The following is a 25,185-nucleotide window of genomic DNA, read 5'->3' on the forward strand; positions in this document are numbered from 1 at the left end:
ACTCATAGGGTTCCTTGCCATAGGTTACATCTACAATATATGGAAACTATATTATTTTAAAGAGTTGAAAAACAAACAGAAATGTTATATAAGAATACTTACCTAATTATTTGCTAAGATCTGTCCCCCTGGTTATAGACTTCATGGAAGACATAGCATTTGGGCTGAGCTTCTAAGAAGGGGTAAGAAATTTAATAATGAAGATGGAAAGAGAACATATTTCAGGCTTAGGGGATAATATGAACAATAACATGGAGTTAGGAGGACAGAGATTAGGCCGGTTAGAATGTAGCACTATTATCAAGTAATTTGAGCTAAAGTATGGAAGGGCATGGGATACCAGATTTTGGAAGTCCTTGATTGCCAAAGAAAGGAGTCTGAACTTTATTTAGCAGAGAGAGGGGAAGTTGTTGTGGATTTTTTTCAGCAGGAAAGAGGTATGAGCAAATCTAGGTCACCCATGGACAAAATTGTGAAGTAATACTAAACATGGTGTCTCAAAATTCTTAGTGTTATTTTAAGCTATTAAAGCTAATTAAAGGTTAAAACTTCTGTTAGACTTTTGGTACATAACATACAGAATCTTAAAATTCCTCATGACCATCCTATGAGTTAGGAAATAGTAGCAACATTTTATAGACAAGGAGGAAACAAGTCACCCAAATATCATATCAGCAGCTTTTCCAGAACCAAGTGTTCTTTGGAGGCCACTTCATTTATGTAGTGCAGGTGGCTACCTATGCACTCTAAGCACAGGTCAGTCATTGGTAAGGCTTCTGTCCATGTATTAACAACCTGAAAAGCTTGGATAATAGAGAACCTGTCCTTCGGTCCCTTATATAGTGTTAAGATCATCAATAGCATCAGTTTCATGAACAAAAAGATACAACCTAGCTAGAGTTCATCAACCAGTGATTGATAATTATCTTCAAGTACATAAAGATGTTTTCTATGGAGAAAAGTCATTCATTCATTCAACAAACATTTATTGGTCATCCATAAGGCCCTATAATTGAGGTGACTTAAGTTGCACAGCAGCTAGAGTGCTGGGCCTGGAATCAGGAAGACCTGAGTTCAAATATGAACTCAGATACTAGCTGTGTCACCTTGGGCAAGTGTCTTAATTTCTGTTTTCCCATCTATGAAGTGGGGCAATAGTAGTACTACCTCCCAACTTTGTTATTAAGCTCAAATGAGATAATACTTGCAAAGCATTTAGCACAGTACCTGACACATTGCAACCACTTAAATGCTTGTTTCCTTCCTTCCTTTCCTCCCTCCTTCCCCATAACAGGTAATAAAAGGATGAACATGATATTATCCTCGACCCCAAGGAACTCTCAACCCAGGAAAGACAGAAAGATCTGTACACAAATAACTACCATGAAAAGCAGAATGTCTTAAGTGCTTGTAAGACATAGCAAATGCTATGATAATTCAGAGGAGAGTGACTATTTTTCACAGGGTGAATCAAAAAAGACTTTCAGACAGAATCAAAGGGGAATTGAATGAAAAGGATTATGGGATGGTATGGGATAGAGAAGAATACTTATATATGACCACTACATTAGATACCATAGAGTGAGTTATTAACATTTTTATGTACTACTGACCACTTTGAGAGTCTTAGAAAGCCTATCCTCTTCTCAGAATACTGTTTTTAAATGCATCAAATAAAATACATAGGATCACCAAAGAAATAAGTATATTAAAATTCAGTTATCTGTCTATCTATTTAAAGTTCATAGCACAGACCTACCACACCATATCATCTACTGCTTGCTCTAAAATTTATCTATGAAGTCTTAGGGAGCTGTGGAAACCAGGTGAAGAATCTCTACAACATAGAGATTAGCTACATTGTGGGAAGAAAGGTAATAGGAGATATGCCCTATAATTCACAGAAGACTGTAATCCAAGGAAGGACCCAACAAAAGGAAAAAGAAAAAAATACAAGAAAACAAAGACCGTGGCCTCAGATGTCCACACATAAATACATAGAGTCAGGGTCATAAGCAGAGTGAGAAGGAGATACAGAATGATGACAGGCTTTGAGTCTATGACATGCAAGGATTATTTGAAGGAATTGAACATGTTTAGCCTGGAGAAAGAAGATTTAGGGGCCATATGATAATTGTCTTCACATTTTTGAATGGCTTGTCTGTGGAGGAATGACTTGCTTTATGTAGTTCAGAGGGCAGAACCATCAGCCGTAGGTAAAAGAGGCACATTTAGGCTTGATTCTAGGGAAAACTTCCTAACAATTACATCTATCCAAAAGCAGAATGGGCCACCTCATAAGGCGATAGATTCCCCTATTCTAGAGTTGGCCGATTACTTGTCAAGTATGTTACGGTAGGAGTTCCTTTGTGTACGAGTTGAACCAGATGGCCCCAGAAGTTCCTTCTAGCTCTCCAATTTTGTGATTCTCCGATAACCACTACGGTAATTTTAGGCTCTTTATAAAACCTTACTGGATGAAAGTCTCTTGGTCTTAATTTTTCTCTTGTTGTTGTTGATTTTGATATCCAAATTAATTGTGATTCTTGGTCTTTCTATGTTTACATTTGTGTATTTAAATCCAGAACTTGATTTAGCTGAGAATCAGAATTCTTTCATTTCTGATTATGAAGTACTGTTCTACATTGTAATGGAATTGGGCATTAAGCTGCTGATGTTTGAAAAGAGAATAATACCTCGTGGGAAAATCCATCAACTCCAGTGTCCAGCATTTCTCTATAACATTCACATTTGATTACAAACAGCCCTTACTTCATCATTTTTTCAGAATCAGCACGTATTTATCATTGTCTCTGTAAATCCTTGCATACCTTTCTCCTGTTTTCTATGGATCATTTGCTCTGGGCTTCCCTCCCGCCAAAAAAAAAAAAAAAAGCCATTTTGCTTCCTAGGCATTCATTTGCTTTTGTCCTTTGAGAACTGCTGATCAAAACAAATCCTGAATCCTCATATCTTTCTTCCTTCCTTTTGTGTATGGAATTTCAAATGACATATTTGGGAAAGCCACCCACTGAACAGTGGATAGTTTGTCCTCTACCAGTGAGGAGGATTCAGGGAGCCTCAGAAAGGAATTGAAATGAAATTGACTTTGAGACTTGTGCCATAGGAGAAGCAGTATCATTCAGTGGAAATCCTTCTGCCTGGGATTCCAGTTCTAGCTCTTCTTGGACCTTGTCAAATGAGTTTGATCAAGTCATCTGATAAGATAATAGATTAAGAGCCACATTAGACTAAATAGGTTGTCAAAGCCAAACCCCTCATTTTACAGACAATAAACATCATGGTCAGAATTTGAATCTAGGTCCTCTGACCCTAAATCTAGGACACATCACCTCTCTGGGCCTCATTTTTCTCCTCATTTCAATGAAGAGATTAGAAGCGATTACATTAAAGGTCCCTTTCAACTCCAGTGTTCCTTGTTTTAGCATTTATTTGCAAAGTTATTTTCAATTTTAATATTCGACATCTTATATTCTGAAAGTTTATATTCTAAAGTCCACTCCAGGTTTAAGATTCTGACTTTCTAGGTAAAAGATGACGAAGTAGGATTAAGATTTTTCCAGAAGAATTATAAAGGAACAAAGCACTGAAAATCCTCACTCTGGTTTCATGTCAGTTTTCTAAATAGCAAACTAAAAAGACTGGGACTTGCTGCATGTGGCTTAATCAGCTACAAAACTCAATCGGGAAACTTACATCACCTTCTAAGCACAATTTTTAGAGTAGCTTACTAAATACTTTTTCTCCTATTTTATCAAGTAATTGAGAGTAAAATTGGAACTTCAATCCCCTTGTTTTCTTTTTAACAGCTGTATATACATCCATGTTTGCACATACATGTATATTTTTGCATGGGTATGTGCACATATGCACATGTGATAATGTTTATTCATATACATATTTACACACATAAAATGTGCACATGTGTATGTACCCATTGTAATATGGGCACATGAATATGTATATGAAAGTATGCATGTGTGCATATGTACATTATATTACACATGTATATACACATATATGGGCAGCTAGGTGACACAATGAATAAAGTGCCAGGCATGGATTGAAGAAGACTCATCTTCCTGAGTACAAATTTGGCCTTAGACATTTACTAGCTATGTGACCCTGGGTAAGTCATTTAACCCTGTTTGTCTCCCTTTCCATCTGGAAACTGAGCTGAAGAAGGAAATGGCAAACTACCCCAGTATCTCTGCCAAGAAAGCGTCAAATGGGGTCACAAAAAGTCAGACATGACTAAAATGTCAACAGATTCTCTCTCTCTCTCCCTCTCTCTCTCTCTCTCTCTCTCTCTCTCTCTCTCTCTCTCTCTCTCTCTCTCTCTCTCTCCTTATTCCATGCTATGCACACTATGTTTATTTCATCAAGAAAATCAACCAGTTTGAATAGTTAGCTGGTGAATAGGTGTGAGTCATGTTTATTTGTCTTTTTTAAAAGAGTATGACACAAAGCAGCCTCAAAACAAAACAGGACTCATACAGTTTAGCTCTCCCTTAACTGGGTAGTGTATGAGGCATAGTATGTTTCTCTAATGAATCTAAGTGCTTCCCTAGATTCTATGTTTTGAAAACACATTACGTAGCTAATCACATTCAGAACAAAACAGTATTATAAGATTTATAGCTGGAAGGGACCTTCAGGACCATCCAAACCAGTCTCCTCATTATACAGATGAAGAAACTGAAGTGCTTGAAGGGTAGGGGTCTTGGTCAATGTCAAAGAGATAATAAGTATCTTTAGATAACCCAGTATCTTTTCCATTGTAACACTGTGCTTGGTGTAGGTACAGTTATTTTTCAGCACATTCAACCTCCCCTTTCTTAGCAATGTTCTAAATGCAAACATTCTATATTCTAGGGTTCCACCACGTGCTAACACACAGTGTTTCAATATCCCCTCGAATTTTAATATTTTATGTTCTAAGGTTCCTCCTTGCTCTAGTACTGTATTTTTAAACATCTTCTCCCTCTAACATTCTGTTCTAAGGTCCTTTTCAGTTCTAAACTTCTCTGTCTCTGTTTCTCTTTCTCTGCCATACAAAAGTATATCCCTAGTCATTTTTTTTTTAGCAAATTGTGATTGAGTTGTTTCAGATTCTTTGTGACCCTCTTTGGGGGGTTTCTTGATGATGATACTAGAGCAGTTTGCTATTTTCCTTCTGCAGCTTATTTTACAGATGAGGAAACTGAGGCAACAGGGTAAAGTGATTTGCCAAGGGTCACACAGCTAGTGTCTGAGGCAAGATTTGAATTCAGGAAGGTCTTCCTAACTCCAGGCCTAGCACTCTGTCTACTGTTTCACCTAGCTTCCTATTTTAGCTTTTGGTACGTTATTTATGTTTCTTGATGTGATATTGACATAAAACTCTGCTCATGGCAATTTTTCCTGAGATACCATAATCTCGTTCATTTGAATGTCAGAAATAGGGAATTGGTGAAGTTTGCTTCTAAATTATCTCTGGAAAAAATAAAAAGGACTTGTTCAAGATGAATTATGTAAATGAGATATGGAATACATATCTTTCTAGGGAGAACAAGCTGTTGTCAAGGATTTAGCAGGACCCATTTGCAAACATCTAAACCATGTTTCTTACATTTATTTCATTCACTCATTTATTCATTTCTGCAATTATTTTAAACCTTACTACATTCAGAACACTATATTAGGCACTGAGAAAATTACAAAGATAATTAAAATATGGTTCTTTGTCCTTGTGTGGTAATTCTGAAAAAGTATATACCCAATGTGTCTTCTGAGTTTATAATAATTTTCGGAAGTTTAAGATCCTTCTTCCTGTTAGACAATTTCTGTCTCTCTCTATCTTGGTCTCTCTGCTTCTGTCCTTCTGTTTCTGTTTCTCTCCATCTTGGTCTCTATTTCTGTCTATGTTGCCCTTATGGTATCCATTACATCAAGCAAGCTGCATTCTAATTATACATGCTTTTAAGAGCAAGGATTTCTTGTCCCACCCCAATAAATTTCAGAATCCAAAAAAACGTTGGTGAAGAATAGGGTGACCAAAATATCCAGAATCCTTTTCTAATGATTTTTAATGCCTAACATGACAGATTTGACTCTAGAGAATGGCAAATCCAGAAAAAAACCAAGTGTGTAATATCCTACTTACTCTAGAGGTTCTCACCCTGCCATATTAGCGGACTCTTGGTTTCTCTATAACTTTCATTGGCCTCACCAAGTAGCACATGCTTCTTGTGGGGCCTTCAGGAATATTCATTTTTGATGCTACTGATGTGGAGACAAGAAAATTGGAATAATCCTTGTCTGAATACATCCAGGATGAAAAAATAATTTGACTTGAGTACTAAGTTTTTAATGAGAGGAATGAAGATGAAAAGAATTGGATAGGAGTGAGAAGGAAGCAAGAGAGAAATAGGTTTTTATCTAAACCTGTTGTTTGTTTTGAATTGGTGACTTCCCAAGCTCCTCCCCCAGATTACCTAGTATTTGTCTTGTATATATTTTGTATTGACTTATTTGTATAAAGAAATAATTGTACTCTTCCACCCCACCCCTTCTTCAGGAGACTTGAGGGAAGACTTTATATCCACTGCTCTAGGCACTTACTAGTTAAATGAATAAATAAATAGATGGATAAGGTTTAACCAAGCTGTGGAAAAGGTATGATGTTTAAATTTTTCAAAACCTTTCACATAATTTATCTCATTTGAACTTTATGAAAATGCTCTTAGGTAAACAGGAAAAGTATTATTGTGACCACTTCATAGATGAAGAACTTAAGTTTCACAGAGATTAAGTTCTCTGCTTAAGGTTTCAAAGCTAGAAAGTGGCAGCAAAAGGGCTAGTCAAGTAAACAAGTATTTAATCATCTGTGTCTGACTCTTTTTGTCCCCATTTGGAGTTTTCTTCACAAAGCTATTGGAGTGGTTTACCATATCATTTTCTAGCTCATACCACAGATGAGGAAACTGAGGGTTAAGTCATTTGCCCAGGGTCACACAGCTAGTCTGAGGCTGGATTTGAACTCACAAAGATGAGTCTTCCTGACTCCAGACCTGGTATTCTATCCATCAAGCCATGCAGTTGCCCAAGCATTTATTAAGTGCTAACTCTGTGCCAGCCACTGTGTTAAACGCCAGGAATATAAATACAGGCAGAAAGACAGAGCCTGTCTTCCAGGAGCTTACACTCTGAAGAAAGACAGCATAGAGAGCAAAACTGAAAAAAGAGAGTGGTCTGAAGAAGCAGGAATGTAACTTGAGGAGGAATGTGGATGTGGCTAGCCTGGGCATTTTCCTTAAAATGGAGATTCTAAGAGGAAACAGCCAATCAGAGGAAGGGGCTGCAGGATGGAGGGCACTTCTAGTATGAGAAGTCCCATGGTGATTTGAACTTCCAAGATGAGGAGAGAAGGTTCAGAGAGTCTGAAGTAGAACCAGGTCATCTAGGCAGGTGACTTTTTTCCCATGTCAGCCAGTCTCTCAGGGAGAGCAGTGTCAAACAATTAAAAAAAATTAGTTGTTGGAGGGAAAACTTAGAGAATTGAAATTATTCTTCCTTGAAACTCTCAGAATTTGTATCATTAGTTAATCACACTGCTTAGTATTTCCAGAGTGGGAAAAAATGATTAAGTAAATACCCTCAATCACATCAGCCTGAGTAGAACCTTATGAATCACTGGGATAATTAGTAAATCAGCTGGTATCTATTGACCATGCATTGTATGGATGGGTTATTGTTAGACTCCATGGAAGGTACATTCTTCCAAAGATCTTCAGATCTCCACAGAATTCAGTCCTTTTACCAGTGAAGGGCTCATGCTCCATCTTCCTTTATCATGTCTTTTTATAGGTGACTCCCCCCACCCCCAATACTCTGAAGGCTTCTCTCTGGCTCATCCAACCTTTTGTAGATAGAAGTATAGCACAGCCCTCTTTCTCATTGCTAGAAGGCCCTCTTTTTGAAGTTTTATTCTTCTTGGTGATGTCTTTATGCTAGTTCTCAATAGAAGATAAGCACGTTGAGGGCAGAGACTCTTTTTTCGGTTTGATTATTGTTATTTTTAACTTTACCCTATTAACCATTATAACGGTTTTTAACCACTAAATTCCATTTAATAGCTTTTTAACAATTGCCCCAGAACAGTTACTGGCATATAGTATTTCTATATCATATCATACCAGACTGTACCATACCATACTATACTACAGTATGCTATGCTATATTATATAATATTCTCTCTACTATGCCCTCCATCTAGGTCACAGAAGTGCATCTTTAGGACTAATATTTTCCTAGTTAAAACAAATATTCACAAATCATCAAATACCATAATCCCCAGAACATCAAAATCATTGGGGACCCAAATGACAATGTAGAAGCACATGCTGTTCAATCATTTCCAACTCTTTGTGACCACAATTGGGTGTTTTTTTTTAAGGGGGCACAAAGATACTGGAGTGGTTTGCCATTTCCTTTTCCAGCTCATTTTACAGATGAGGAAATTAAGGCAAATGGGCTTAAACTACTTGCTTAGTGTAACACAGCTAATAAGTATCTGAGGTCAGATTTGAACTCAGGAAGAAGAGTTTTCCTGACTCCAGACCAGCTGCTTTCTCCACTGTGCCATCTAGCTGTCTGCAAGTTAGGAGTCAGTAGCATATTAGCAACAGTGGCATGAATCGAAGAAGTGGTATATAAAAGATAGTATCTAGGAGGCATATGAACAAAAAAGAGATTGGCCTATCCTTCAGCACATTCAGGAATAACAGATGCATAGCCCCAGTGAGTGCCTACCCTCAAGAACTAGTACAATAGACAATACCTCTCCAAAATTTGTTCACAGGGGATTGTGGAAGGATGTGGACAAGAATCAGACAGGTTTGACTGACATCTTCCCTCATGCCACTTCAAACCAATGATGTCACAAGTCTGCTAAAATGTTAAAGAAAGGAGAGGTCACATCTAATGGTTGGAGGAAGGCTTAGTAATGAATGTGGCCTTGAAGATGGAACTTTAAAGATTGGTACAAAGTAAGTAGACAGAAACTCATTAAAGGAGTAGAAATTCTAAATACAGGGAACTTCTCAGGAATTATGTCAAGCAGTGGGAGTATACTTATATAGAACATATTTCCCAAATGCTCTATTTCTGAGAAATTCTGAATATTTTTGTTTCATTTTTTTCTCTTGCATTTCTGCCTCTCTTCCAAGAAGAAAACTTGACATCTTTGTCTGCAAATAGAAAAAGAGAAACCAAAATCCTTTCTAGACTCTAATCTTATAAAACATTTTTCAGGCAGAACTGTATCTTAGCCTCTAGCTAAGACCCCATCCACCATTAAGGCTGGTGAGAGCTTGGAAGACTTTGATAAATGGAACTGCATTTTCATTATTGTGGTTACTTTAGATGATATTTAACTGGGAAGCTGGGCATATGATGGCTGTGTTGGAGAAGATGCCGCATGTAGGAGGGAGTAGGCTTGCTTTACTTGGCGCCACAGGTGAGAACTAGAAACTATAACTAAACACAAATGAGAGGCAGATTTGGGCTTGATACAATGAAAATCTTCCTAATAATTAGACCAGTCCAGAAGTAGGAGCTAATTGTCTAAAGCATGAGTTCTTAACTTGAGGCTACAAAAGCTGAATGGGGGAAAATGGCATCTCTATTTTCATTAACTTCTGACATTTAGCATTTCCTTCCATTATAAATGGAAAGAGCAAACATTCTGAGAAAGAGTGTATAGACTTAGCAGACTGAGAAAGGGATCCATGATACACAAAACCCCTCATCTAAAGTCTGGAGGAATTACTGGTCAAAGGTGCTCTGGAGAGTATTATTTTTTTCATATATGGATTGGACAAGATTGTCTTTAAAGACTCCTTCAATTCAAATAGGTTGAGTCGGGGGTTTTGTGTCCCATGAACCTGTAGTCCTCAGCACTTTCCAGCCCTCCCTACCCATCACCCCCCCATATGCTGAATGTACCAAGGGGAACTAAGTAAGAACTTTCCAACTATGCATAAGACCTGATATGTATAAGGATTCAGTGTCTGAAATGGATTAGGAAAAAATAGCAATAATAACACATTTCTGTAGTGCTTTTAAATGCTTTTTCTGACAATAGCTCAAAATTGTGTAGCACTTTAAAGTTTGCAAAATGTTATACATATATAATTTCATTTGATCCTTATAACAACCCTGTAAGGTAGTTGTTCTTATTGTCCCTGTCTTACAGACGAGGAATCAGAGGCAGCTAAAGAGTGACTTGCCCAGGGTGATGCAGCCAGTAATTTTCAGATTTGAACTCAGGTGCTACTATGCATACATTCAGCTCTTCATTCACTATGCCAATCTTGAAGCCTTTTGTACCATTCCAATTGATGTTTACAATATGCTTGTAAGGTAAATGTTACTATTATTCACATTTTCTAAGGAGGAACAAAGAGTGAAATAGGTTAAATTATTTGATCAATTTCCCATAGAACTGTAGTGAGGATTCAAATCTATGCATTCATTAATCGAAGTTCAGTTCTGGATTTTATGTGCCATGGGACCATGGGAGCAGTGAAGGAATGATAATAGACAGACTGGGAAGTACGTTCCTCACTGCAGCCCTATGTGATAGCTAGGATAACTATTATTGTTCCCAATTTAAATTTGCATTTATTGTCCCTGCTTTATAGATGAAGAAACTGAGAAATGAAGTCTATCGCTGAAGGTCACAGAGCTAGTAAGTACACAATGAAATAAAAAAGCAAGTTATGTGACATCAAGCCCAGTGGGTTTTTCACTCTGCTTGCAGGATCTGGGTAGTGCAGTTAGTAAGATCTCTGGATTTGGAGTCCAGGAAGAACCTAGTTCAAATCCCTCCCCAAACAGTTATTGACTGTGTCACTCTGAACAAGTTACTTATTTTCTGTCTGTCTCAGTTTCCCTATCTGTAAATTGGTGAGAATTATAACACCTGCCTCCCAGGGTTGCTGTGAAGGTAAAATTGGATAGTTGAAAAGTGCTTTGCAAATCTTAAAATACTAGCTTTTTAAAGTGCTATTGTTATTTTAAAATATGTAGCCTATGTCCTGTTTATATGGTATTTATACAAGAATAGTTATTAATAATTATCAACTAATAGTATCAATATTAATTAAAGTAATGTTAATTTAATCATAATCAATATCAACCACTATTATAATATTTATATGTAATATCATTGCTATTTATATATCCTTTATATAATATTATATTAAGAATTCTGTATATGTATATAGATAGATGATCTGGATTTTAGGAAACCATTTGACAAAGTTGTGCTATTTTTGTGGACAAGAAGGAGAGATATGGGTTACATGATTTATGCTTTTTCATGATTCATTTGGATCTATTCAGAAATGGTTGAATGGTCTGACTCAAAGAGTCATTAATAGTTCAATGTCAGCTTAGAAGAGGTCTCCAGTGGCATGTCCCAAGGATTTTTGTTTGGTCCTGTGCAATTTAATATTTTTCTTTTTTATTGATAACTTACATAAAGATAAAGATGGCAGGTTCATCAATTTTCAGATAAAACAGGGAGGGCTAGCTGAGATAGTGGATGATAGAGCAGAGGTTCAAAAAAGTCTTGAGAGATTAGAATGTTGGACAGATTCTAATAAGATAATATTGAATAGGAGGAAATGTAAAGATATACTTAAATTAAAAAATCAATGGCATAAATACAAGATGGAAGAGAAATTACTAGAAAGTTTTTTCTGGAATAAAAAAGGTAAACTATATCAGATCTATGGATAAGGGAAGAATTTATAACTAAACAAGAGACAGAGGGAATCACAGGAAGTAAAATGGATAATTTTGATTATATTAAGAAGTTTTTGCACAAACAAAATCAATGCAACCGAGATTAGAAAGAAAGCAGGAAACTGGGGTGGTGGTGGGGGTTTATAGCAAATTTCTCCGATAAAGGTATAATTTCTCAAATATAGAGAGAACTTAGTCAAATTTTTAAGACTACAAGTCATTTCCCAATTGCTAAATGGTCAAAGGATATGAATAGGCACTTTTCAGAAGAGGAAATCAAAGCTATCTATAATCTTATGAAAAATGATCTAAATCACTTACAATCAAAGAAATGCACATTGAGACAACTCTGAAATACCACCTCACACCTGTCAGATGATAACATGATAGATAACTAAAATGACAAATGTTGATGGAGATATGGAAAAATTGAGATGCTAAGGCACTGTTGGTGGAGTTGTATACTAATCCATCCATTTTGGAGAGCAATTTGAAATCATGCCCAAAATGCTACAAAACTGTGCAAACCCTTTGATCCAGCAATACTACTAGGTCTATATCCCAAGATATTTTTTCAAAAGGGAAAAGGACCTATATGTACCAAAATATTTATAGCAACTCTTTTTGTGGTGGCAAAGAATTAGAAATTAAGGAGATGTCCACAAATTGGGGAATGATTAAATAAAACTTGTTATATGTTGTGTTAGAATAATACCATTCTAAAGAAATGATGAACAGAACCTTTCAGAAAAACCTGGGAACACTTATATGAACTGAGGTAAGTGAAGTGAGCAGAGCCAGAAATAACAGAGACAGAAATAACAATAATGGAGGGATGATCAACTGTGAATGAATTAGCTGTTCTTATCAATAAAGTGATCTACAGCAATTCTGAAGGGCTTAATGATGAAAAATGCTATCTACCTTTAGAGAAAGAATTGATGGAATATGATTACAGGTAGAAGAATATTTTTTCCACTTATTTTCTTGATTTTTTCAAAAACATTTCTAATATGGAAATATATGATTACATATATATAATTGATATCACATTTCTTGCCTTCTCAATGGGAGGAAAAAATTTGTAGCTTGATTTTTTAAAGAAATTATTATTAAAAATAAATAATAGTTATGAAAAAACAATGATCGTATCCCCTGTATAAAGACCAAATGTTAATAAAGACTTGTTGATTGATAATTGTAAATTTAAGTCAGGAACATGAGGAAGTTTAACTGTTGTATCACACCAGAGTTATATCAACCAAACAATGAAAAAAATAAATTGAGCACTGGGATAAATTAGGGAAAGAGACTGGACCTGTTGTTTCATAAGTAAGAGTACCTTCTCTCCAATTTATAGTCTTAGACATTTAGTAGACCACTGTAACCAGATTATGTGAGTTTAACCTTTGACTGCATATGTCTTCTTAGTTCATCTATTCACCCCAGGGATATTGATTATGGAAGAAGAGAACATGCCCTCAGTTTCAGAGAATATTTCTAAAATGACTATCATTGCTAAATCTGCTTTGCAAATGCCCTTTCTAAATTAGGGGTTCTCTTTCTGAATTCTAAGTAACTGGATGCTAATCAGGAACACACTTATGGGGATCAGTGAATAATGATTCTAGAACCCCAACAACTCTCAAGGTTATCCCCCTTAAGCCCTATGGGGAATGGTAGTCAGTCACCCACTAGAAAAATGGCCCATCGATGAGAATATACCTTGGAATGAGCCCCCAAACAGATGCTACAACTATGAAACAAAATGGAACATGGTAAGTACAAAAGAAGTACTATAACAAAATGCTACAGAAATTCCAAGGAAAAGAAAGAACAATTCCTAATTAAGGGATGGGTGAAGTCTTTATGGAGGAAGTATGACATGGTTCCTGAAGGATAGGTGTTACACAGTGATTACTGGAAAGAATCTCCCATGTTTAATGTAGAGCCCTTTCCTAGAACAGTATAGTACTCCAATTTGGCTAAAGGAGAGGCTTTTGACTTTCTTTTAGAAGTCTGAAGAAGGCTATGTACGTCTTCTCTGATTGATATTTTTAAATAAATAAATATAATATGTAGGATGATAAATAAAGCCAATTATATTGAAATATCTTATCAAAATATTTTTAACAGTAAGTTAACAGATGCCAGGGTATGGTTAATAATGATAGGAGATAAACTGGAACAGTAGGTTAGGGAAAGTTTATAGAAAACTTTGAATATGTGGAAGATTGAAAAAGTTAGATGATTTTTTCATTAATGGGGAACCACTGAAGACATTTGAGCAAGTAACTAACATTCTAGATTGCAGGTCTAGAGGTGGAAGGGAGTTCAGAGGATCCAACTCCCTCATTTTACTGATGTTAAAAAGATTAATCTAGACATTGATCATACACTCTAGCTCTAGCTAAAGGTGATCTTTTTAAAAATAATATTTTATTTTACTTCCAATTATATGTAAAAACAATTTTTAACATTCTTTTTTTTTTTTTAAATTGAGTTCCAAATTCTCTCCCTCCCCCTTTTCAGATACTCCTCTCTCAGATGGTAAGGAATCTGATTTGGGTTATACATATACAATCATGTAAAACATATTTCCATATTATTCATTTTATTTAAGAAAACTGGAAATAAAGCAAGGAAAAAGGAAGGAAGGAGGGAAGGAAGGAAGGAAGGAAGGAAGGAAGGAAGGAAGGAAGGAAGGAAGGAAGGAAGGAAGGAAGGAAGGAAGGGAGGGAGGGAGGGAGGGAGGAAAACAGAAAATAGTATGATTCAGTCTGTATTCAGACTCCATCAGCTCTTTCTTTGGAGTCAGATAGCATTTTCTATCATGAGTTCTTTGGAATTGCTTTGGATCATTGTACTGCTGAGAAGAGTTAAGTCGTCTACAGTTGATCATCTTATAGTATTGCTTTTACATTGAACAGAAGTTCAATGCTCTCCTGGTTCTGCTCACCTCACTCTGCACCAGTTCATGTAAGTCTTTCCAGGTTTTTCTGAAATCATCCTGCTTATTATTTCTTACAGCACAATAGTATTCTCTCTTAATCATATGCAATAAATTGTTCAGTCATTCCCTAATTGATAGATATCCTCGCAATTTCTAATTTTTTTGCTTCCACAAAAAGAGCTTCTACAAATACCCTAGTACAAATAGATATTCCCCCCCCCCCCTTTTTTGTTCTCTTTGGGATATAGATCTAGTAGAAGTATTGCTGGATCAAAGGTATGCACAATTTTATAACCCCTTGGTCATAGTCTGGAGATGATCTTAAAGACTACCTGGTTCAACCCCCTCATTTTACAAGTGAGAAAATAGAGGTGTCTAGAGATTGTGACTTGCCTTGACCTTCCAAATGCATTAAGTCAGGGAGAAACTGGAATACTAGTTGAGGAGCTATTACAGTGGTACAAACACGAGGTGATGGGGGCTGAAACTGAGTTGAGGACTTTGGGTAAAGAAAGAAGGGGGTGGATATAAAAGGTCACCCAAACTGCTATAATATGGAACTAGTAATAGCTATTTTGCTTTGAAAATATAAAACCATGTAATGTTTCTAATTCCATGTGACTTGCCAGAAGAGTGAAAAATCTTTAGAATAATCAGTATTGGGAACATGCTGGGAAAAAACAGTAGGAAACCCAGATCTTATACTTTTTTGAGTTTGGCTCTCAAAAGAAATTGTGGAGCCATTCATATGTAGGTGCTAATGGAATCAAAAAATTTATTATGTTTACACCTTTATAATTGGATCTGGTAGGAGGGATTCTTATGTCTGCCTGTGAAAAGCCTCTGCTCTAATGTGACAAAGGTAACTAATACGCCAATTATGCATTGGCAGTTTTCCTGCTGGCTTTAGAATCAGCCACAGCTGAGAAAGCCCCAGGGCTTTCATTTGGCCTCCCTTCAGCGCTGGTCTTATACATGGTCAGAGAATGTAGCTGCCTACAATGTGTGATGTCAGTGTTGGTGGGAGGGCTCCCCCCAATGTCTCTGCAAAGTACCTTTCCCACCAGCTAGAGATTCTGCTGTGGTTCACCTCTTATCTCTCCTCTATAGTCCTACAACCATTATCTTATCATTTAGACCCTTAGAACTTCTCATATCACAATTCCCTTCCCCTGTCACTGCCTCCCAAGTCCCTATCTGCCTTCATTACCACCAAAGAAATCTTCATCCATAACACTAATTATACTACCCACCAGCTTAAAAGTGTTGAACTTGAGGTCAGGAAGACCAGAGTTCAAAACTCTGACTCAGGCACTTTATTATATAAATGTGCTAGAAAAGTCATTTAACCTTTTTCAGCTTCAGCTGCCTTATTTGTGAAATGGGGATGTTAATAGCACCTATTTCATAGGGTGGTTGTGTGTGTGTGAGAAGCGTGATTATTCTAGAAAGAAAGTACTCATTGTGAAGTCAGGAACGTTCTCATTATATTTATTTTACATTCATTACAAATGGGTAACTCTTTAACGGAATATGATTGCTCAGACAAATACAAAGCTATTTATGCTCTGTTTCGAATTTCCCCCTTTGCTCTCCATTGGCTAGATGCAATCTTCTGAACTGCCCACTTCATGTTCTCCTCTTTGATATATTCCTGCTCAAACAGTTTGTTAAGCATTCATACAATCTTCTGACCTTTTACTTACTCAGAATCCTGATTCTGCTAGGTCACAGCTCTGATTAGAAAGAGTTACCTCTGACTCATATCCTATTATCACTCAAAGCTAGGAGTAGTTTCAATCCTGTGGAAACAGAATTCCTTCTTTTGTTTCTCACATGTGGATCAAATTAAATAACCTATGTAAAATGTCTTGCAAATTTTAAAGATGCGTGTGTGTGTGCGCTAGCTAAGTTAGTTTGGAATTCAGGATTGTCTGCAATATGGCCCCCATATTCCTTTACAATCCACCTTGGAATACATCCCTCCCTGTACTCCATAGTTAGGCCAAACTAGACAATTCATTCTCTTCCAAATAGAACTTATGCTTCTCCACTATTGCCTTTGCTCAGGCTATTTATTCCTCATGTTTGGAACTCTCCCATCCTTCCCATCTGCATCTGTTGAAAATCACACTGATCTTCCATGCCCATCTCAAATGCCACATAGAGTCTTTTCTAATCAGAACTGATTTTCCCAGACCTTGGATTTAATTCAGTTCAACTGAGCAAACATTGTTTAATCTCCTTTTATGCTAGACTTGCTAGTCCCTGGGGGGACTAGCAGAAAAACTTGCTAGCAGAAAAATTTCCTGCCCTCAAGGAGCTTAGATTTTTTTTTTTATGGGAAAGGTAGGGGTATAACTTATTCACAAGGAAGTATTAGAGGCTGGGAAAGTGAGGGAGACCTCTAATCACTGGGGATCAAAAGAGACTTCATGGAGGAGGTGGTACCTCAAGTAAGTCATGAAAGGAAAGAAGAATCTTAGAGGAAGAGTTGAGAGAGGGATGCATTCCAGACATGGAGGGAGGCTTGTGCAAATCCATGAAGGAATGAGATAGAATAGAATGTCTAGAGAACAGCTAGCAGTCTGGTTTGGCCAGAACAGAGAATTTAACGATGGTAGTAGTAGGAATATGATAACAAAAGAAGGCAGGAGTTAAATTGTGGAAGGCATCAAATTCCAGCCTAATGAATATTCCTGCAAATTTATCACACATTACTTATAAATATTTGTGTAGGTGACTTAACCAAAAGCTAGTAAAGAACAGAGGCCATGTCATATCTAATTGTTCATCTCATTCAGTGCCTAGCACAGTGCTCTTCTCATAGGAGGAAACTGGTGATTTGTTGAATAAATGATTTTTATTATTAGATCTTTATTCCTTAGACAAAATATTTTTTTCACTTGTTAGAATGAAGTTCTTCATCCAGACAGCTTCATAAATAATTTGCATATTAGTGCAATTTAGTGGGCACTGGTGAATAAATTATAAAATCAAAGAAACAAAACTGTCTTACTTATTTATGCCCCATTCTGGACTTGCCTCTTGTCTCTTGGGTGCTTTTTTTTAATGAAGACTAGAGCACTAGATTAAAATTCAGAAAATGAGTATCTACCCCTGGTACCTATTAGTTATGTGTGCACAGGCAAATAAATTCTCCTCTCCAAGGCCAAAGTTACATTGCATTTACTTGTGTGTGTGTATATATGTGTGTACATATATACATATACATAATGTATGTATATTTACATATGTATATGTACACATGCTATATATGTAAATATATACATACACACACATATATATTATATTGTAAGGAATCATACACTTACATGTTGTTTCACCTGATAAAATACAAATTCCTTGAGGGCAGAGTTTTTTCTTTTTCCATCTCCAGTGCCTGACATAATAGATTGCAATGAATCTCTGTTGTTTGGATCTCAGTTTCCCAATCTGTAAAATAAAAGATTTGTATTAGATGACTTCTAAATCCATGAACCCACAAGTAGAACAGATAGGAGCCCAGATGGAAGAAGAGATTTAAATAAACATCTCTCTGGGGATAGGAATACAACCATACTAACTTAAATCTGGTGGTGTCCAATGAGCAAGGAGCCACAAGCATTTTTCACCTAGAGATTTCCATACAAAGTGAGATGAACTATTTCTCCCAGCAGTCTTTTGCTAAGGTCAACATGCCAATTTTTAGGAATTTCTCTACTGTTTTACATATTAGTCTTAAGTGGAAACCCTACTTTCTGGCATTCTCCTTTGACTGACTACCTTTATAAGAGCTGGGCACATTTGATCATAGTATTATTTGGTTTAGAACTTTAAAAGATTAGGAGTCATTTTTATTTATTTTTTATTCTTTATTTTCTTTACAATTTTTTAATATAATTTATTTTCAGTTTTCAACATTCACTTCCACAAGATTTTGAATTCCAAATTTTCTCCCCAACTCTACCCTCCCCCCATTCCAGGACAGCATGCACCCTGACCACCCCTTTCCCCAATCTGCCCTGCCTTCTATCACTTCCCCTTCTGCCCTCTCTCTTCCCTCTATTTTCCTGTAGGGCAAGAGAGATTTCTATACTCCATTGGCTGTACAACTTATTTCCCAGATGCATTCAAAAACAATTTTTACATTCATATTTAACACTTTGAGTTCGACATTCTCTCCTTTCCTCCCTCTCTTCCCACCCTCATTGAGACCGAAAGCAATTCAATATAGGTTATACATGTGTAGCCATGAAAAACACTTCCATAACAGTCATGTTGTGAAAGACTAACCACATTTCCCTCTATCCTCTCCCGTCCTCCATTTATTCTATTCTATCCCTTGACCTGTCCCTCCACAATAGTGTATGTTTCTGATTACTCTTTCCTCCAGTCTACTGTCCCTTTTATAATCCTCCCTCTCCTATACCTTTCCCCGCACCTTCCTGCTGGGTAAAATAGATATCTATATCCAATTGAATGTGTGTTATTCCCTTCTTAAACCAAATCCAATGAGAACAAGACTGCCTTATTCCCTATCACCTCCCGCCTCTTCCCCTTCATTGGAAAAGTTCTTTCTGCCTCTTTTAGCTGAAATGATTTACTACATTCTGCCTCTCCCTTTCTCTCTCCCTCAATATATTCCTCTCAAAACTTAAATTTATTTTTAGGTATCCTCCCTTCCTATTCAGCTCACCCTGTGCCCTCTGTGTGTATACATACACACACACACACACACACACATATACACATACACATATACATGCATACATACAAACACACACATAGATATACCTACACATATATAATATGCACATACATACAAACACATACACACATATATATATTATATATCTGTATATATAATATAGATTACATATATGTATGTATGTATGTATATATTCCCTCTAACTACTGTAATACTGAGAAAGGTCTCATGACTTATCAATTCCATGCAGGAATGTAAACAGTTTAACTTTAATGAGTCCCTTATGGTTTCTCTCCTGTTTACCTTTTCATGTTTCTCTTGATTCTTGTATTTGAAAGTCAAATTTTCTTTTCAGCTCTGGTCTTTTCAACAAGAATTCTTGGAAGTCCTTTATTTAATTGAAATTCCATTTTTCCCCTGAAGTATTATACTCAGTTTTGCTGGGTAAGTGATTCTTTGTTTTAATGCCATCTCCTTTGACCTCTGGAATATCACACTCCAAACCCTCAGTGCCTAAATGTAGAAGCTTCTAAATCCTATGTTATCTTGTTTGTGTTTCCACAGTACTTTAATTGTTCCTTTCTTTTTGCTTCTAATATTTTCTCCTTGACTTAGGAACTCTGGAATTTGCTTACAGTACTCCTAGGAGTTTTCCTTTTGGGATCTCTTTCAGAATGTGATGGATAGATTCTTTCCATTTCTATTTTACCCTCTGGTTCTAGAATATCAGGGAAGTTTTCCTTCATAATTTCTTGAAAGATGGTTCTTGGGCTCTTTTTTTTATATGGTTTTCAGGTAGACAAATAATTTTTAAATTACTTCTCTTGGATCTGTTTTCCAGTTCAGTGGTTTTTCTAATGAAATATTTCACATTGTCTTCTATTTTTTCATTCATTTGATTTTATTTTATAATTTGTTGATTTCTCATAAAGTCATTAGCTTCCATTTGCTCCATTCTGATTTTGAAGGAATTATTTTCTTCAGTGAGATTTTTGGATTTTTTGCTGTTTTTGTTTTAGTATCATCAAGTGCCTTTGATTGAATTGATGAAGAGTCTTTAACTAGAAACAGTTTATGTATTTGCATTGTTAATTATTTTAATGTGATTAAAGAAGACCTTCCCCACCCATTAATTGGCCTGCCCATTAAGGGGAGTTTGATTAAGGAAGATTTATAGAAAAGCCTACACCTTTTGTTAATGAGACATTTTTTCTCAAGGGTTGTGATGCTCGCTGGCTCTGAAATCTGTATATAGACCCTGAGGTGAGGTTTTATTTTGGGGCTTACCAGATAAGACTCTGAGCAGCCTCTAAGGAGGCCCCCAGCTTTGAAAACCCAAATTTTGATGCCTGCCTCTCTGGTAACTATGAATATATGGTCAGACAGTTATCTCTCTGTTGATCTGCGATGTACATATTGCTTATGTCAGGCGGCTAGAAGCGCCGTCTGTTGATCTGTATTTCTCTGTATTTTCTCAGAAGTTCAGGGTGCCGACTTTTTCCCCTGAACTAAGTGAATGATATATACATACTGATATATACATATATATATACATACATATATATACATTTATACATACATACATATATATATATATATATACACATAAAATGTGTGTGTGTGTGTGTGTGTGTGTGTGTGTGTGTATGCTTGATTAAAGTGATTGTTGACCCCTCAAAAGTTACCTTTCCTTTTAGAAATGCAGATCTAAGAACATGTGATACTAGTCCCCAAGCAGTCAGGGTGCTTGCTTTTACATATAGTCTTGCTTTTTTACCCTTTTTGGTCATTTTCCCAACCCATTACTTGGCTTTTGATCTCTTTGTAAAGTGGAAGGTGTACTGCTCAAGTTTCAGGGGTTTTGTATAACTGTTTTGAGAGATATCTCTAGGGACCTGTAAATTCTCATTTCCTCCAAAGTGGTATGATCAAAGGAGAGATGTTTATTCCTCTTTTGGCTAGCACTCCAGTCTGTGAGCAACCACAAACACTCTTTTCTGCCCTGGAACTGTAAGTAGGATTCCCTCTCTACAGCTTCCACCAGATCTGCCACACCAGAGCTCCTCCTCACCCTGGGATCACCACCCAATACTGTGATACAGATCAGCTGCTCATTTCCCCCCCACTGTATGTACGCTGAAAGCTCCAGAAGCAGCAGCTGTGGCAGTGGCTGCTGCCACCCCAGAGCTGGGGCTGTGACTGAGCCAGACCACATTCCTCCTCAACCAGGTGAGAGAGCTTTCCCACTGATCTTTGAAGCTGTCTTTGGTATTTGTGAGTTGAGAAGTCTGCAAACCACCACAGCTGCCAGTGATTCAGTACCCTGAAGCTTGCTCCAGTCCCATCCTTGCTGGCCAGACCCACAATGGAGTGCACTCAGCTCTGCGCCCAGTGCAATAGATGCTTCCTGGTGGCCCTTGAGACTGTCTTGGGCTGGAAATCTGTTTCACTCTGTCATTTTGTAGTTGTTTTTACTCTATAATTTGCTTAGAATCATTTTTACAGGTCTTTTGAGGGAGTTGTGGGGAGAGCTCTGGCAGGTCCCTGCTTCTATTCTGCAATGTTGGCTCCAGCCCTTCCCCCTCATTTTTTAGATGAAGCAACTGAGGACCCAAAAAGAAAGGTGACTTATCCAACCTCCCACTGGCAGGAAGTGACAGATTCAGGGTCTGAACCTAGATTTTTCTGACTCCAAATTGATTATGCTTTCTATTATGCTATGCTAAATAAGCTTAAACACATACCATTTAAGCAGCCCCTGTAAGGCTTTGGCCCCATACCATAATTTAGACCTCAGAATAGCAGGGTGGTTCTCTCCCTACTTTGATACAGCAGGGAGTATTAACAGTGTCACCCAGTGATTTGAAAATTCCATAAAAATAGTAACACCTATTACTTTCCTCTACTGCTACGCCATTTATGTGAAGCATTTTCAGGTATGTGCTTCATTTTTATACATTATATTTCTAAGAATAAACTCTAATGACAATTTGTCAAACAAGATAAAGGTCTTCAGTGGAGTGCCTCTAGGATCCATTCTTGGCCTTTCTTTACTTAACATTTTTTTTTTATCAACATTTTATTGAGTAAAGACATAAATGGTGTACTTGTCATGTTTATGGATGATGTCAAACTGAATGGGTTCGCTACTATGCTAAATGAAGGGATGTTCTCAAATTCATGCAGCTGGTTCATTGTAAAACAAAGACTTGGCTCTTGATCTCCTGGTTTGTAGTCTACAAATCCTTCCATTTCAAGAACTGCAAATCTGGGTTCTTTTGGTTTTGTTCTAAATTATTTGCTTTCTTTCTTTTTTCTTTGAGTTATAAGCAAAATTCTCTGATGCTACCAGACCAGAATGTGAACTAGAAAGCCAGATGTACTTAGGATATTTGTCACAATCATTTTCGAATCTCTTGCTATTGTTGATCTTAACAGAAATGTTTAAATAATGTGAGAACTTTGCCCAAGGATTTCATATTTCCCCCACCTCTACCCTCTGAACCTCTACATGAAATTAAGGTCAAAGTGTTTAAGGAGATAGAATTTCCATTATTCAAATTAGAAAAAAATAAAAGGCCCCCCAATAAAACACTAGGTCCTTGGGGAAAAGATCACTAAACTACCAGTCATATTTAACAAGGGCTTTATCCTAGGCAAGAGCTATAGCCTTTAGGCAGAAAGTATCAAACAACTATCTCTAATCGCTTTTATTGGTTAATGAAGACAAATCCTTTGAAATAGTGGCTACCATAATTCGAGTTCAGACTCATAGCCCCAGAAAAACATTCCAGAGGGAATTACTTATTATTTATTAAGTCCTAAGTCAAGAAAGTGGTGTGTTTTAATAACTCTGCCCCTTTTCAGGGATTCTGGGTAAGTTAGTGGTGGCTTAATAATACACTAGAGTTTCACATCAAGATAGCTTATTTTCTTTGTTTATAAAACAGGAAAAGAATTCTTTGCCTTGTCCTCATAGGGTTTCTTTGCCATGAAGAAAATGAAATTAAAGTGTTTTGAAAAGTACAAATTTCCATATGGACTAAACCATTAGTTCACGTCTTCCTTTCTTCAACAAATATTTATTAAGTAATAAATTCAATATTGTAAAGTACTGTTCTAGGAACTGAAAGACATGCAAAGATAAATAAGACTCAGTGCCATTTGTTTAGAAGCTTATAATCTGGTGGTGGGGATACGCCATTTTCTCAAATAAATATAATGTAAATTACAATATGAAAACTCCATAAAAGGAATTAATATATGTACTCCCACAATGCCTCCCCTCCCTGCAGTTCTGCTTTATATTTGTCTTCCATGATTAGAATGTAAGTTTCTTGAATGTAGGGACCATCTTGCTTGCTTGCATTTATATATTCATATCCCAGTGCTTAGCATAATGGCTGTATCATAGTAAGTGCTTAATAAATATGTTTATCTATATTATTTATCTGCAAAGTATTATGAGATAAGATTAGAGACAGAGAGAAGAAGAGGAGGATGAAGAAGGAGGAAGAGGAAGACAAGGAGAAGAAGAAGAAGAAGAAAAAGAAGAAGAAAGAGGAGGAGGAGGAGAAGACATTCAGAGGGGGAGACACAGACATAGAGATAGAGATACAAGGAGGGAAAGAGGAAGAGAGAGACAGAGAGGGGAAGACAGTGGCTAGGATGAGGAAGGGAAGAGAAAGGGGAGAAAGGGCAAAGGAGAAGAGGAAAGAGGAGGATGGGGAGAGAGACAGAGATAGAGAGGGGGAAGAGGGTAGACAGTGGGGAGGAAAGGAAGAGACAAAGAGGAAGGAGAGGGGAAGAAACAGAGAGGAGAGACAGAGAATCAGAGACAGAAAGAGATGCACAGGAGGACAGAGAGACACAGCGACCCAAACAATCACACGAGATTCTCCAGTTCTTTTAAGCAGTCCTCATATGGCATTGTGAAGTACGAGCAGATGAATCCCATGGAGCATGTTCTGAGGTGCCGTATATTCTTTCCTCTGAGAATGTGTGTGACAATGCTGAGAGAAGCTGGTGCTTTGGTATGACACAGAAAACACTGGGTGATCTTGCCTTACTCTCCCCAGCAATGTTTAGAAAGTCTGAGTCCATAAGTCAGTCAACAAATATTTATTGAGAGTTTACTATGTGTTAAGCCCTGGTAATACTAGATATAGTGAATGCTGGCCAATCAAAATCTCTAGGTCCCAAATGTTCAGACTTTGGATTCTTTTCTGTCTTTTCAGAGTTCTCATTCACTCATAGAGAATACATTGTTAAAGCTGGAAAAGATCAGGGAACCTTGAATGGTGGGACTAGAAAAGACCCAGATATGGTACTTTGAAGCATCCAGGATCTCACTGATTTGAGCGCACCCCCACCAGCGCAGATTGCAACTCACACACAGCTTCTTATCTTGTGAATTTTTACCCATGCTTCCCCATGATTCTTCCATAGAGGATTCCACTAAGTGACTTGGAGGGCTTCTTCTGATCCTTTTTAACTTCTATCAGAACCAATTCAACACAGGCTGCTGCCCCTCACTCTCCATCCATGACATGCTCACTTCTTTTTCTGATGTGTACTTCTCTCTGGTGCTTTTTATGCAACTTCTTATGTGTAACACATATATGGTAATGTGCTATAACCTATTGACACTCACTCTGTGTCTCTTTGCTGCCCTTTGGGTCACCTGTAATTTTTATTCTTCCAAGAG

At 37.0% G+C, this 25,185-nt stretch overlaps 1 protein-coding gene across 1 annotated transcript in view; it reads left to right on the forward strand.

Annotated features, from left to right (window-relative positions):
* Positions 1-24,325: 24,325 nt before the first annotated feature.
* KCNQ3 (potassium voltage-gated channel subfamily Q member 3) overlaps positions 24,326-25,185 on the forward strand; it is a 122,997-nt gene continuing 122,137 nt past the window's right edge. Inside the window, exon 1 of the mRNA XM_072606559.1 lies at positions 24,326-24,450. Coding sequence (XP_072462660.1) covers positions 24,326-24,450 — 125 coding nt within the window. The remainder of the gene's footprint in view (positions 24,451-25,185) is intronic.

The sequence above is a fragment of the Notamacropus eugenii genome, chromosome 4, assembly GCF_028372415.1.
Source record: "Notamacropus eugenii isolate mMacEug1 chromosome 4, mMacEug1.pri_v2, whole genome shotgun sequence".
Lineage (NCBI taxonomy): Eukaryota > Metazoa > Chordata > Mammalia > Diprotodontia > Macropodidae > Notamacropus > Notamacropus eugenii.